The 12,479-nt window shown below is 39.2% G+C and overlaps 1 protein-coding gene across 3 annotated transcripts in view; it reads left to right on the forward strand.

Moving 5' to 3' along the window:
• The window catches only part of glsb (glutaminase b), a 40,023-nt gene that overhangs the window by 13,448 nt on the left and 14,096 nt on the right, over positions 1–12,479 (forward strand). For all 3 annotated transcript variants that reach the window (XM_056389197.1, XM_056389196.1, XM_056389195.1), the window contains exons 7-14: positions 587–645; positions 6,036–6,068; positions 7,011–7,069; positions 8,661–8,727; positions 9,203–9,253; positions 10,177–10,353; positions 11,423–11,554; positions 12,345–12,437. In XM_056389197.1, the coding sequence (XP_056245172.1) occupies positions 587–645; positions 6,036–6,068; positions 7,011–7,069; positions 8,661–8,727; positions 9,203–9,253; positions 10,177–10,353; positions 11,423–11,554; positions 12,345–12,437 (671 nt within the window). The remainder of the gene's footprint in view (positions 1–586; positions 646–6,035; positions 6,069–7,010; positions 7,070–8,660; positions 8,728–9,202; positions 9,254–10,176; positions 10,354–11,422; positions 11,555–12,344; positions 12,438–12,479) is intronic.

Below are 12,479 nucleotides of genomic sequence, written 5' to 3' on the forward strand. Positions count from 1 at the left end.
GAGTTTCTACAACAAATGGGAAGAGGAAGTAAACTCCTCTCAGGGTTAGTTATGGAAATGGAAGACAGCTCTGTCTCGGTTTAACTCTCAAGCAGAGGGAATATATCAGAAGTCACTTAACAGCTGACTGATTAACATGAATACACAACTTCACTATATCCTAATTATAATGTTAAAATTTTTTCCTTTTCAAAAAAAAAACCCAAACAAAAAGAAACATCTTTGTCTGCACAGTAGTTGATCCTTTTTGACACTGTGCTACTCAAAGAGACACATTTACATGACTCTGCTGCCTGGACAGAAAAACAGAAATCACTTATTTTTTGTTCTCAGCAGGATTTGTAATATAGCCACTGTTTTAAGAGTTAGTTCTGGATGTAGGTACAAAGATCAATTTACTTCACACAACATACCAGTGATACGGATATTATTATGAGATTATTATCTGTAGTATCTTGCGTCAGTGTGTGCTCTACATGGATGTGATTGTTATTGTTTGATCTGTCTATAGACGGAGCTCTCAGTCTTTAAACATTTACACTTTGACTCTCTGCAGAGTGTTAACCCAGCTCTTGTTGTTTTGCAGATAAGCCCCACAACCCCATGGTGAATGCTGGCGCTATTGTTTGTACTTCACTGATAAAGGTAAAAGCAGAAGCACTCTCTTTTTTTTCTTCATGTGTGTTTTTAATGTCCAGTCTGTGTGTCATTTCCGCTGAATCCTTAGGTAGAAAATTCCTTGTATGGTGGGTATCACTGAGCCGTTTTATCGAGGAGATAAAATGAAGGTTAAATCAAACACTGGTAGCAGATAAGACTAATTAACTTACTTTTATTTGAACACAATAAAACCCACTCTAGATGACTCACAACACCCAGTCAGAAATCTTTGTAGTTATTATTCTTTGGTGTTGTCACTGCTTCTGTAAGTATAAGACTTGTGTGTCCACATATTTATGACTTTTGACTCAGCTTCAAGTATTTCTAGGTCACTAGCTTAGTCCAATGCCATACGTCTTGTTGCGGTCATTAACACTTGTGCTAATCTATCCTGAAGCGGGCTTAGCCACCCCAGGACACACATTGTCATTGTCCCTGCTGAAAATAACCTGGGCAGAGAGCGAGTCAAACGCAGGTGCACACAGACCTGTGACGGTCTGTTCATGAACATAGACAAGATCTCGCCTGACACATCCTCCCTGTCTTTTTTCACCAGAGTTTCGTATCAACTGATCTGAACTTCTCTTAGGTAACTGGGTGTGAAGACAGAATGACAATTAAATGGCTTCATTAGCCACAAAGATAAATCACCCGTCATCCATCAAATCAAACAAGCAGCAGCTCAGTTTCTCTCAAAAAGAAGAAAAGATTAAACCTGGCTTAAACCCCTGGTTTGTTGATTGGTTTTCACATTGGCAGCTGTTGATGATGATCACACTCGCAATAAAAGTTTTTAGTACACACCTTTACTGTTGCTTCTCACAGCTGCAAGACTATATTGCAAATGTTAACTTTTTAGTATCAATCCAATCAACTTCTTCTTCATTTCTTTTCAATTTTTGACACATTATCTGTTTATTGCTACAAAACTGTCAAAATCAAGGACTGGTATTTGACTGCAGCTTCTTCCAGAGGTGACCTCTGTTATGTCCAGCTTTTGTGCCAAGCACTTAGACTTTGAACTGAATTGAATGACTAATGATGTGCTTCATCCTTGTTGCATTCTCACTGATGTGCTATCAAATGGAGGTGTCATATTAGTTTCTATTTGATTTGAGAATAAGACAACTAGAGAGGGTAATTAAACTGTAGATGGTGTCAACGTCATCCTTTTTATGTATTAAGAAGCATGCTGAAGCATGGGGCCTGTGTGATGGTGATTTTGAGTTTGGGTTTCTTGTACTTATAGGCTACAGATTAGCTCTGTCACAAGTCTCAGGGTGTGGGACCTGTGCGTTTTCAGTGTCCATGTGTTGTTGAAATCCCATTTCCTTTTTAAAATTGAGTTTCTTCACCCGTGCTTCTTGTGCATTATCACCTTGCAAACACAAACCTATTTAACTTGAGTTTACGTTGCCTAATATTATTCTAGTTTAATCTAGATTCTGGTGACAGGGAAATCAGTCAGACACAGGCATTTATCTGCAGATTGTCGCCTTTATAAAGATTGATTAAAGATTGTGCTGTTGTTATACAGTTAAAACAAATATATATGCCGGAGTGAATAGTCGTCAGTGCACAAATCCCATGTTATGATGGTCGTCAAAACAATTACAATACAATACTCTTACAAAACAAAAGCGACTTTTGGCTCAGAAGTCAGCAAAGACTGCTAGGAGATTTTTATATTGAGGAAAGGCTAGAATAAAAAAAAAGGTTAAGTGGAGCAAGTGGTTGTACTCTCTAAATCCCAACAAGGGCCCAGATGTGTGTGTAAACTGCTTTTATTGTGCATTTACAACAAAGATGACAACACAGTTGTCACAGTACATTTTAGTCTGGCATGTTTCTGAAGTCGGCTCCAGAATGGTTAATTTTTAAACAAAGCACTACAAATTTTTCCATCGTGTCGCTCAGCAGCGTTTATGCTTGTGCAGCAAGAGATTAATGGATAATCCAGTGAAGGACCATTAACTGTGAGAAGACATTCTTTTCTTTCTAGTAGTTTTTTATTAAAAACATGCAGAGCACTGGGGACCCTGACAGGAAGAACTCCAAACTGTTTTTTACCAGTATTAAACTGCCCACATTCGTATACAACACTAATATCCGGTTTGTCTTAGCCATGTTTTCATCTGCTCTTTAACCAGTGATGTTAAGAAGCCAACTGTTGCTCCTTTCTGTGATTTTTATTTTATTTTGTTATAGTAAAGTGTACAAGACAATCAGATGCTGTCCTTCAGACATCTTTGTCTCTTTTGCTGCGCAACACTGAAAAGTATGAAATCACAAAATATTCTGTCCAGGATTTCCAGCTGGTTAGCCAGTTAGCATTTAGTGACCTCACATGTGACAAACAGTAGAAAGATATAGAGTGCCGCAGGATGATGTATTTTTGTAGGCCAAGACGAGATTCTTACATGGGCTTTGGATTATTGCAGAAAATAAACAGCATTTTCTGATCCTGACAGGTTTTGCAGGATCATCTTCACTAATGAACATCACTTCATGATGTTTGAAGCCTAAATACAATCAGCAGAAGTAAAAAGCTAATGCTAGGCTATAAACCAACGACACCACGGTCACATGACTTCAGCGTCACCACCATCAAACTTCACCTTGTAGTGTGATTTACCTCTTCTACAAAAGCCTTTCCTCTTGGCTGTAAAGGTGGACTGGTGAGTATATCGGGTTTCATAATCAGCGTGATGACGTTTAACGTCCTCGACAACCTCTGTAGTCTCATTTAGTCACTTGTTAGCAACCGACCTTTTTAACAGACGTAAAAGCCTCAAGAAATCAGGACTGGAGTACTTACTGACTGATTCTATGTCGTAGAATAAAACATGAAAACATCTTGAACTTGTTTTAACCACAGACCTTATTTCAGGCCTCTAATTAAAAACCTGTGAATAAAACCCAGAGACTTAAGGATGCGGGAACCAGAAGTGCTAGAATACTAAATAATTTATGGGTTTTAGGATTCATTCCTGCAGCACTCTATAGAGCTTAGAGTGAATTGTGTTAAATGAAACATGATCCGAGTGATCACAGACAGCAGTGAGTAAGTTGGCTTCTTAAATAGTTCAACATTTTGGGAAATACACATACTTGCTTTCTCTCAGAAAAGAAAACTGATACCAATGTCATGCTGGTGCGTCCAAGCTGCACCCATCAGTATTTTTATGTCAGCAACTGGATGAAATCTGTCTTGGATGTTAAAGGTTTGCGACACAATACCAAATGACAAAGAATTACCACTCGACTCTGCAGCTTCCTTGTCTCTACATAACATCTCAGGTTCGAGCCAGGAACACAATTCCAAATGAATGTTAATGTTACCTTGTAGGCAACTCTTTGATCAAAAGTTGCATACGGTCATATTGTGCTCATAGTGCTGTTTGGAGTCTGGATGTGTTTAGCTAGTTGGTGAGTGGGTTTTGGTCTCTGTACAGGCATGATGGTACCAAACCTGGCAACCTCACTATAACAACAAGACAAAGAAGCAAGAAACACTTGGTTGCTGTGGTTGTTTCCCAAGAAATAGTTCCAACACATTACCACAAATTATAGTTTTAATATTTCTGTTTATGTACAGTTAGGCCCTGCTTGCAGCCTTTACGTTAAAATAGCTAAGCATGTCTGCACTCCAACTGTTTGCACACACATGAGAAAGTGTGTAAGCATTTTTACTAAAATGTTGAACTGTTGTTTAAACATGGCCGCTAGTGGTGCGAGCAGATGTACACTGGGCTAAGATGAAGCAGAAGGTCATCCCCTTCAGGAAATCTCCCCTTTCTGCTCTCATACATACTCTCAAATATCATATCCAGCCTCGCAATAGCTCTACTTCTATACTTGCATTAGTCAAGTAAAACAGGTTGTCCAACATTTTTCCTATTGATTTATGATGCAGGTTGTACAAAAAGCAGCATGTGGAGAATTGTATGTACAGGTCATCCTTTCATCACACAGCAAACTGTTTACTGAGCCACATAAATCACACCCAAACACCAGAGACGATCACCTCACATTTGTTGAGACGATATTGTGTGTGTCTGTGTCCACATCCGCTCACCATTGTCACCTGTGTCTCAATGTGTTGTTTTTGTTTTTCTTAACTGAAGCTCAAATGTCAAGCTATTGGTGGGGTTGCCCTCTTAGCTTTGACCTCGGTGGGGAAAACTATGGGCTGGTTGCCCCAAAACACTGTTGTTACATGGTGCTTGAAGGCTACATGTTGTTGCTGTTTTTGTATGTTGTTGCATATTTTCCAGACGTAGGAACTGTGGGAAATAATGACTGCTGCTGCAGGTCAAATGACGTTGGTAATTTTTTCTTCCTTTTCCATATCTATCTCCTCGCACTCTCCCCATCCCCCTGATCCTCCCTCTTCTCTCTCTCCTCCAATCAGCTCTGTAGAAACCCCATTCAGTGACTCTTTAACACCTCCATCAGTGTCACTTATGTTTTTTTCTTCTGCACAGTAAAGTGTAGAAGTTGAAATGTACGTCAGTCACACATGAAGCATTAGCCTTTTTTCTTTCTTTTTTTTTTTTTTTTATGTAAAGTTAAAAACCATCCAAAACATAAACAGTTCAGTATTTTGAATTCATGTGAAATGCTATAGCACTTTAAATGTGCATGCGTGTCCATTTTTTCTCTTCTGCTGTGTTTTCTCTGTGGTAATAGGCAGCATCATCTAGCTTGTGACTTGATAAATGTACACTGAGCTACAAGCTGTGAATTTTATTCTCAGAGGAAGAACATTCCTCCCTCCTCTCCTTCCCTCCCCACTGTTTTTGGCCGACAGGCTCTTTGCACAGATGACTCGTGTTCACCTACAGTATACACACACACACACACCTGCACACCCGCATTATGGTAACCCATAATACAAACTTGCCTGCATACACCCACATTTCTGTGGAGCCATACTTTATGTAGAAATACACACAGTGAGAGTTGTTATGGTGTATTCTAGTTTTCCCTCTTTCAGATATGAATTAATACTGAAAAATATATTTATATTTGGAATCAGTGAGATGTACTGGTGAGACATGTTTTTCTTTAACTGGCTAAACTGGTAATTCACATGTCTACTAAATCTCCCTTTAACTCCAAAAGACTTGCCTCTTTGTCACCTATTTGCAAGCCAATCTTATTAATATTCTGTACTTGTATAATTCTCTGGCAAAGCTCATGTGATTTGATTTTATTTGTAATAATAGTCACATCTTCTAATTCTGTAGTTTTAATTTGTCAGCAGTAGTCTTATCATTTTAGTGTTACCTTTATGATGCTGTGCTTATCCTCTGCAACATGTCTCGGTGAACGAAGGCAGCTAACCCCGTGTTCTTTCGTTCTGTCCTCAGCAAGGTGAAGGCAACGCAGAAAAATTTGACTATGTAAGTATAAGAAGTCACACACTGAGTTAACTGTTTCTTTGTGAAAGAGACAAGTGATCAATATAGATATTATACGTTATGTTTGTGAACTGACTATAGTCCTGTTTTCTCTTTATACTTCTTTTCCCTAAGTTCATAAGCTGTGTTCCAGTCCCATATTACACACAAATTATAAGCAGGTTTTGAATTTGTTCACTCTGGAAAGGTCCTTTAAAAACAGTCAGTCAGTCAGTTATCGAAATCAATATGGCCAAGTGCAATATCCAGATCGCAGGAGCTGTAGTTTTTTTGATAAAATTAAAATGTGTCGCAACAGACAGTAAAATGAAGTGTTGTGCTGATACGCAGATGCTGTGACCTACAAATCATACTCTTCAGATGTTTGTTTTATACAGGCTCTAACAAAAAGCACATCATCATCTTTTATGTATATGTTTCCAGTGAAAATGAAATTTAAAAATGAGCACTCCAACTGTAATCGTGACTCATAATATTAATATCGGAAAAAATTATTGCAATATGATTTTTTTTGTATATCATTCAGCATTAGTAGATTTTTTTCCCAGGGTGCAATGTGCAAAGAAAAAGGAAGAGTGTCTCATCGCTTTTTTGTTCTGTTTTGTATAGAAATTTACAAAAGGGCCCACTAAGACAATTAGTATATGGCGTACTATATACATTGAGTATGTAGTGTGGAGTTTGGACACACTGAATATTTCATTAATAATAACATTAGCATCAGTTTACTATGACACTATATTTCATGCTGTTTATGATCAGTTTGTAGTATGAAATGGGGGCACAGCTATTGTAAATGTAGAAATGCTGTCCAGACACTTTGACACCACACAGGCCACCAACTATCCACAGAATTTAACCTCGTACCATGAAGCTCTATCAATCATGTCGTCACTCTTAACTCTCCTCCTGTTTTCCCTCCAGGTCATGAACTTTCTGAAAAACATGGCAGGAAACGAGTATGTGGGTTTCAGCAATGCCACGTGAGTTCCCTCTAAAACTTAAATCTTTTAAATCTGTTCTTTAGAGTTGCTACATCCATTTTTTCAATCGCCAGAGGACCAGAAAACTGGTCCAAGGTGATGTGCTCCAATACTTGTGAATGTGAAACTACGGCCAGGCACAATCTCACAGGTGTTCTCAGTTCCTCCAGTTTGAATTACATGCTGTCATGTCACAATTTTAATAGTAATCAGTTAGTTAGTTGTTCCACCCTAACAGATGCAACAAAGCTCTGTGCACACAATCTGTACACACCTACATGTTAAGTGAAAACATGTGTGTTAACTGTTGCTATGGTGTGTACACCATAGCAGAGAGCAGTTTAACATGTGCATTATGTTGCCATGTTTGATCTTTACCTGCCTCTATCACACCTTTTACCCGGCCCTGTAGTTTACATATAGTTGCATTCACACACAAGAAGCCCAGCAGGAGCTAGAGATCATACCTAATCCTCTTTCTAAAGGTCCATATTTGACACTTTTATTTGAAGTGTTGATAATATCGTTTTAAGAACCAAAAACCATCTCAGTGTAGTTTTACATCTCCTCTCTCAGGCTTCTCTCTGGAGCTCTAGTAACAACAGGCCTGTGAGCCAATCAGAAGAAAGTAGGCTCTGAGCCTCTATTCTGATTGACTGACTGTTTTCTGAGTGATCGAATAAAATTATAGCAGATTTCAGGTAAAAACTCAGAGAAACCAAATCCTGCAAGGTTGGATGGTGGGTCCAGATGGGCGGGGCATTGGGTGTGGCTGAGAGTGCTGACTGCCTTGTTGTGACATCACAAAGTTACAGAAGTCCTGATGGCTGGTTTTAAGGCTCAGTTTCTGAATACAGGCTGTGTGCATTTCTCTGTGGACTGAGAACTTTAATACTTTCACAGTATTAATAAAGAACCTAGATCCGCTTTATAATCAAACAACACATGGACATTACCTTTTTATGCAATATGGGACCTTTTAAAAACAGTTTCCCAGTCATCACTGCTTAAATAAAGCCAGGCTTTAAAACTGTCTCTGCTTAGTTGATGTGACTGTTCAAAAGCAAAGTATTCCTTACACAAAGATTGTGACACAAATGAATGAAACCAGAGCTAATGGTGAGGCCGGTCAGTTCAGTCAGAACAGAGGCTGCACAGATACGTTATTGGAATAATGTGTGCAGTATGGTCGTACACAGCAGGTTAAAGTCTTTTAAATTGTAAACTTTCTCAGTTTGATTGGCGTTAGCTACCTGGCTAAAAGGTAAAGTGGTTATTTTCTCAATTGATTTGTAATTGACTTTATATTTAGGATGAGGTTTGGAGCTGGCATCTGTGCCGTAAAGGTCACTTGCATGTGCATGAGTGATGATGACACCACATGCTAACAATGTTTCTGTAAAAAGACCAAGTCCTGGGTCTCACGTTGCAGTTTGATCACATGGTAGCATGAGATCTCTGGTTGAACAGTACACATGAGGGGTGGGGTGATGAAATTCCGACACACACACACACACACACACACACACACACACAGTGCAAACATTTCCTTCCTCCATGTAATGGGAGTGCTCTGCTCTTTGTGTGACAGATTCCAGTCGGAGCGTGAGTCAGGGGACAGGAACTTTGCCATCGGCTACTACCTGAAAGAAAAAAAGGTTTGACTTTGGATGAGTCACACTTGATTGATGACTTTTTTGACTTTTCACTCTCTCTCTCTCTCCCTATCTCTCCCTCTCTTTCTCTCTCTCTCTCTCTCTCTCTCTCTCTCTCTCTCTCTCTCCCCACATATCATTAGATTTTTCTAATGTTTTCAGATTGTATGTGTTGAGCAGCTCAGAGATAAGACCGGGGGTTGGCTCTGTATCTGGTTTACATTTAAGGGTTGATCCAGAAGGGAGGGACACAAGGGAAGTCAGAGTGTAATGATGCAGGGTGAAGCTGATCCAGTGGAATTACAATAAGCTTTGATGTATTTTTTTTAAAACAAATCTCTCGATGAGTCGTGCATAAACTATATTTGTTACTTTTTAAATAAAATTTCATGTTGTAAAACACAAAATTACAGCTGCTTAACTTTTTGTGGTAGTTGATATATGTTCATGTGTTCATCTGTGTGTTGTTTCTCTGCAGTGTTTCCCAGAGGGGACAGACATGACGTCTGTGCTGGACTTCTACTTTCAAGTGAGTGGAGCGGTGATTTATTTTTTATTTATTATTTCTTTTTATTATTAATTTTTTTTCAGTTTTCAGCTCATATTATTTTTAACAGCAGATTATTGTTTTGCTTTTTGTTTCTTCTCTTCCTCTGTTTTTGTTGATTTTGTCCCTGAGTGACAGATCCTGTTCCTACTTCTCTACCAATATTGGTCACATCTCCCTTTATTCAGTTTTTTAACACCTTTACTTCTGTTAATGCTACAAATAGTTTCTTAACTATAAACACGTGGCAAATTAAAGGAAAACCCAACATGTCTTAGTGAGGTGTTGTTTCCACCATGAGCCTCCAGTAGCACTTAAATGCTCTTTATCACAGATTCTTCAGGCCTCTGACTCTGTACAGGATGAATGAATGAACACCATTCACACAAAGACAAACAAATAATAAAGAAGAAAAACAAGCAAGGAACAGAAGTGGGAGAATAAGAACAACATGAATGTACACACCCCTCCCAATCTGAACAACTGCAATCACTGACAAATTGTCATGCACTGACACAGCAGTATGTTAAATTAAATGCATGTATTCTTGCTTTAAAAAATAATGATTTTATGTACATTTTAAACAATATCAAAGACAAACATCCTTCTTCTAAAAATATATTCTCTTGTTTGGTGTTTGGATGATGGTGTTGGAGTCTCAAAAGGATTTAGATGTGGTCATTACTGCAGCTGCACCATTTAATTCACATAGTTTTCATCGAACCATTCATTGAGCCCTTGTGCTCTGTATGGAAGCTGCATTTTCACTTAATTTGTTGCTTGTTGTCACCTCTGCCACCACTGTACCGTCATTTTCACCTTGCTCACGTCAGACTTGACTCTCTGTGCTGAAAATTTTAATAGAGTAATGATACAAACTGTCCTTTATGTGACCCCTCCCCCAGCTTTGTTCCATTGAGGTGACCTGTGAGAGCGCCAGCGTCATGGCAGCCACCCTGGCTAACGGTGGGATCTGCCCAATCACGGGTGAGCGCGTGCTGAGCCCAGAGGCGGTGAGGAACACCCTGAGTCTGATGCACTCCTGCGGCATGTACGACTTCTCAGGACAGTTCGCCTTCCACGTAAGTAGAAGACACATTTTCACAAGATGGCGAGTAAGAGCTGATGTGGTCGAGTAGGGACAGATATTTTAAGTAGGAAAGACTCAAAGAGGTGAAGTGAAGCAGTACCATTACACTGATGAGACACTAATAGGCCTCAGATGGAGAACATAATAAGAAGTTTATACATAAATTAGGCATAGATTTACAAACAGTCAATCCGCTCTTGTACGTCCTTATTGGTTCCAGGTGAGACGACCTCATGTCAAACTTGATGCTCGTCTCATTGTTTACCTCTAGGAGGAATTAGCATGATTAAGCTCAGGCTGTACAACCCACATAATGTCATGGCCCAGTGGAGTCATGTTGTACATGTACATCTAATAAGTCTTTGAAATGATCTAAAAATACTGTTGAAACATTTTGTACATAGAAAACTGATCAAGTCTTGATACAAGCAGATTATACCTCCACAATACTGAGGAGCACATAATGTGCCTTGGCACAGCAAAGCTGTCGTGTCACATGGTCTGTCTGAGCTGAGGTGTTTGTTGTGATAAGACTGTTTATTTTGATGAGACACGTCTTAATGACAGAAGTGCTGAGAGATCGAGTGACTTGTGAGCAGCTTCAGCCTTTCACTTTCTCATGATATCGATCATATCTCCAACAGCAGAAAGTGAGAGTACATATCTACAGTGTTCATGTGCTCATTCATTTTCGTTCATTCTGTTCGAGTTGGATTTTGGAAACAAGGGACTGGTCGAAATAGTGGCCTCTCTTCTGAAATACTTTTGTTTATATTAGCCTTCTTTTACCTTTTTAATTTTAGCCTGAACTTCAAACTAAATAAAGATGATTGAAAGAAAAACTGAAATTATTCAGTTATGTACACTTTGCAAAGATTCTTCAGTATTTAAATCACAGAAGAAAACAGGAGGCATGTTCCTGAGGAATTCTGCTAAGAATCAGCTTGCTCCGATTATTGTTGACTTGTTTCCATTTTGAGCTTTGCGTTGTTGCCTGCTGATACTGCAGACACACACAGCCGATCCTCCATTATGTAACCCGTCTGTTTTCCCTGTTGTAGGTCGGTCTGCCGGCCAAGTCTGGAGTAGCGGGCGGGATCTTGCTGGTTGTACCCAACGTGATGGGCATCATGTGCTGGTCACCTCCACTGGACAAGCTGGGCAACTCTGTCAGAGGAATACAGTTCTGCACGGTATGAACAGGAGATCACTGCAGAGTGAAAACATGATCAGAGCCCCGACTAAGAATAACTGCACCAACAATTTTTATTTATTTATTTTTTTTATACACACCAGAGCTCAAATAAAATCCTAGTAGCACAAGACAGTTTTTGTTAGAGCTGAAAATGTTTTCTTTGTGTTCATGTTGATGCTTTACATTAATAATGCATCACTATGTGCTAAGTTGTTACGGACTGTATCTCAAATGACACAGTCACTCAGTGCCTCAAGATCCAAGGAAAATATCTGCTTTGTCTGAATGTACAACACGTAAAGGCCCAGGTGGAAGTTTTTACCTTTGAAAATATAACTTTCATATTAGTGAATAGCACAGTGTCAGAATCACCATATTGAGTGTTTTCTAAACCAGTGTTGTAAATAGATTTATTTATAAATATGTGTTACACTTAACAAACAAAAATGCATCATGGGTAAAAAAAAAAAAAAGGCTATTAATGATTGGAAATTGTGCAAGAGTGTCCTTGAGTGTTCCTGGCTGGAATACTTTCAGAGTAACTGGACCTGCTTAATCAGTAGGTGATGCTTGACTAATGATTACCTGAAGACCAGATAAGTTCTCAGTAAACACATCCGCCTCTGCCGCTCATGTAATTAGATTACTTATTTCCTATTTGTCTCTTCTTTTTCCTTTTTTCTTTTAAAGGCAACATGTGCTCATGTGCTTTTCAACTATCAGTCATCAGGAAAAATGTCAACTTTAACAGCGTAGAGTAAATTCATGTGTTCATCTTTTCGTTCCAGGACCTCGTGGAACTTTTCAACTTCCACAACTACGACAACCTGAGACACTTTGCCAAGAAGCACGACCCTCGCAGAGAAGGAGGGGACCAGCGGGTAAGGACGCACAGCACCGTGTTGTGAGGGGACAAAGAACCA

This window comes from Seriola aureovittata, chromosome 11 (assembly GCF_021018895.1).
Source record: "Seriola aureovittata isolate HTS-2021-v1 ecotype China chromosome 11, ASM2101889v1, whole genome shotgun sequence".
NCBI lineage: Eukaryota > Metazoa > Chordata > Actinopteri > Carangiformes > Carangidae > Seriola > Seriola aureovittata.